Below are 3,270 nucleotides of genomic sequence, written 5' to 3' on the forward strand. Positions count from 1 at the left end.
GGGGGGGGGGGGGGGGGGGGGGGGGGGGGGGGGGGGGGGGGGTGGATACCGTCGGCGGATGGGCGATGGCAGCACCGACAGGTGAGTCGCATGATTTGGCTGATCGCGATCCGCCGACGTTTCGCGCGAGAATTACAAACGACTTATGCAACTAAGTATAAACGATACATGAATACATGGACATAAAGTAACTATGCTATTTACAAGGCGATACGCCGAACACCTGAACTCTAGAATTAGATGAGGAAGGAACAAATAATAAGAATTCGTTTATTGAGAGAGAGATTGCATTTAATAAATTTAAGTAATTTGAAATGACTCGAGTGGGCAGAACTAGACAAAGAATACCAACATTTGTTGCATAGGAGAAGGGAAACTGCCCGAAAACCTTCCCAGTATTCTCGAACAGGTTATTACATAGATTATATAACATATAATGAATATACAATAAATGCATAAAACACACAAAGGAAACAAATCAATAATTATTATAGTACAGTTCTTTCCTGGTATTGATGATGAAATAAAAGTTGAATTCACTGAAGCTTTGCCTCGATATATAATCAGGTTAATTATAAAGGAAATATTGATAGTACGTAATCTCAGAGTTTCTATTGACGTAGTCAAAATTAAAAAGGAACATGTAATTTCAGGATAGGACTGTTCAACAAATAAATCAAATCAATCAGAATATAAGTTCAGTTCAAACATAATTGAAATAGTTCTTGAATCAATGTATCAATCTTTGAGTTCTGAATATCAATTACTTTTCGTTGGCCTTTTACCATTTACCATATATCAAAATTTGCTCTAGAACAAATACTTCTCTTTCAGCAAAATCATGTATTCAATACAAAAAGGATAAAGTATAAGCATTTCTCAATATATTATTCATAGGCCTTATAGTTTGGATCGACACATTAATTCATATTAGCATAAACGGAATATTTGATCAATCAGAATTCACAAAATACTTAGTAGAATAATTATCAAGTCCATGAGAAATAATTCGCAGAATACTTATGAGAATAATCATCAAATCAATGAGAAACAAGTCGCAAAATACTTAGTAGAACAATTATTAAATCAAGGAGAAACAATTCTTATAGAAACGCACGAAAATGAATAATCAGTAGTTTGATAATAACGCAAGAGACGATTTATATGTTTCGCAAGAAACGCAATTTCATTGAATACTTCTTACGAGTAAGTTTAAAGAATGTTCGCAAAATAACATAATGAACAATACGAAAATTATCTGATTAATGATAAAGGAACAATCGCACAAATAAGAAAAATAAAGTCTTTCTTTTTACTTATCACGAAAATGGTTGCAACCGCACAATTAATGATTTTACTTTAGACTGAGCTCAGTATAATAATAAGACTCGAGATAACTTTTATCGTCCTTTTCAAAAAGCGAGGAAGTTTTCCTCTTACTTGCTCTAGTGATCTCTGAGAATTGTAATATCCGAGACTAACCTTGAGAGGATTGATGATCTCTCTCGTAACGGTAGACGAATGTCTAACGTTCACTCTCTGTAACGATAGACGAAAGTCTAACGTTTCCACTAAAGTATATTTAAACAGGTTACCTTTCATAGACGATAATATCACCTCGGATGTTCACACAATGAATATAGGTATATATATATATATATATATATATATATGTAAAATTTCAATTTTTAACAACACCTGATGTTTATAATAAAAAAATTAGTCTAATTCACAATTAAATTTATTCCATCTTATAGGAGAAATTCTAAAGACCTTTGATATATGCACATTGTATATTAAGATGAAACTCACCTCAATACCATGTTCGAGCAAACCCATGGAAATTTTTGACCAAATTTTGGTCTTCTTTTTAGGATGATCAATGTTTTCTATATTTGCTTCATATAAAGCTAGTAATGCAAGTGTTGCACGTTTGTCCCAAACAGCTTCTAAAAGAATTAATTTATATTTTTTTAATTTATCACATTACTTATCACTTATGGGATTATTCATGATTAAGAAACTATATGTGAATGCCAGTTATACTAGTATATGGTAATATATTTGTATTAAATAGTATACATTATTATATTATTTTTATGATAAATTTTTCATTAAATACATACGCTGTTTTGTATTAACCGGCTCAGAAGATCCTGAAGATATTTCTGGAAGAATACATTCATCTTCCGATTGCTTTTTATTCATATCACAGCTATCAGATGCTAAAAGAAGGACGTTATATCGAGCCATAAGTAACCTTAACTTTTGCAAAACATAGTTTTTCCAGATACTTACATTGTTTTGTTGTAGTTGCAAAAAGAATATTGTTTTCTTTCATATAAACATCCTGTTCAATAAAGCATTGATGAATCGGTACGTCGTCAAGAGTTATTTCTGAAGAGCAATGCTCACATTGAAACATGTCTAAAATGTATTATCACAAAATACAGTTATTAATTTAGAATTTGGGGTTGCTCACGATACTTTTTCCCTCTCGTGAATTCGTGAAAATTATATTAGATGTATCGAGTATACTCGATACATATATGTAATTTTCACGAATTCTCGCTAGAAAAAAAGATTCATGATCGACCCCCTGATCGAAAAAAGTTTTTCACTTTTAAAGATTGGCAACAATGCCTACAGAACACACTCGAACTCTACACCGATGCTGTGTCGAGATGTGCTTCGCTGTGTCGTTGTTGGAAAGCACTGTGTCTGACACTGTGCCACACAGTATCGCCTGTGTTCCTTGCTGGAAAGCACCCAAAATTATATTTCAGTTTAATGCAGATCACAAGTGAAGGATAGCGTGTTCCACGGCGAACAAGCAGAATTCGAGTACGCGCCACGTGTCACCCCACGAGCGCGATACTCATTCCGTCGCTGAACTGTACGGCGATCCCGATCGAATTCGTACAAGACTATTCTCCGACATAAATTGCGTCGAATTCTACCCGGACGGTCAAACGCGAAATACTCGAAACGTCTACGTCTAACAATTAAACAATTAGTGCAATTTCCTTACGATCTACCGCGACAACGCTGGGGATCTTCATTCCCCTCGAGACGCACGAATGGCCTCAACCGTAAACTCGACACAACCGTGTGCCATTAATCCCGATGAAACGCACGGATAGCCAATTACAAATGGCACGAACTTAACCGGCAACGATAACTACGAGACGCACGCGCGAGAGCCACCTCCCAAACTACGGCACGGTTAAGCCAACGACGATTCCAAAATTACACGCGACGAAATTGCCC

At 35.3% G+C, this 3,270-nt stretch overlaps 1 protein-coding gene across 1 annotated transcript; it reads right to left on the minus strand.

Annotated features, from left to right (window-relative positions):
* Positions 1 to 1,681: 1,681 nt before the first annotated feature.
* On the minus strand, positions 1,682 to 3,008 carry LOC112468168. Its single transcript, XM_025037220.1, has 4 exons — positions 2,622 to 3,008; positions 2,299 to 2,427; positions 2,127 to 2,225; positions 1,682 to 1,949 (listed from the first exon to the last, which is right to left on the minus strand). The coding sequence occupies exons 2-4, from the start codon at positions 2,423 to 2,425 to the stop codon at positions 1,720 to 1,722; spliced, it is 456 nt and encodes a 151-aa protein (XP_024892988.1). The 5' UTR covers positions 2,426 to 2,427; positions 2,622 to 3,008; the 3' UTR covers positions 1,682 to 1,719.
* Positions 3,009 to 3,270: the final 262 nt, after the last annotated feature.

Source organism: Temnothorax curvispinosus, unplaced genomic scaffold, assembly GCF_003070985.1.
Source record: "Temnothorax curvispinosus isolate PA1 unplaced genomic scaffold, ASM307098v1 QBEX01018215.1, whole genome shotgun sequence".
Lineage (NCBI taxonomy): Eukaryota > Metazoa > Arthropoda > Insecta > Hymenoptera > Formicidae > Temnothorax > Temnothorax curvispinosus.

Excerpts from the sequence above, each read along its gene's own strand:
- LOC112468168 (XM_025037220.1), bottom strand. The coding sequence starts at position 2,425 with ATGTTTCAATGTGAGCATTGCTCTTCAGAAATAACTCTTGACGACGTA. Across the intron at positions 2,226-2,298 it reads TGCAACTACAACAAAACAAT|CATCTGATAGCTGTGATATG; the intron begins GTAAGTATCTGG and ends TCCTTCTTTTAG. Across the intron at positions 1,950-2,126 it reads GCCGGTTAATACAAAACAGC|AAGCTGTTTGGGACAAACGT; the intron begins GTATGTATTTAA and ends TAATTCTTTTAG.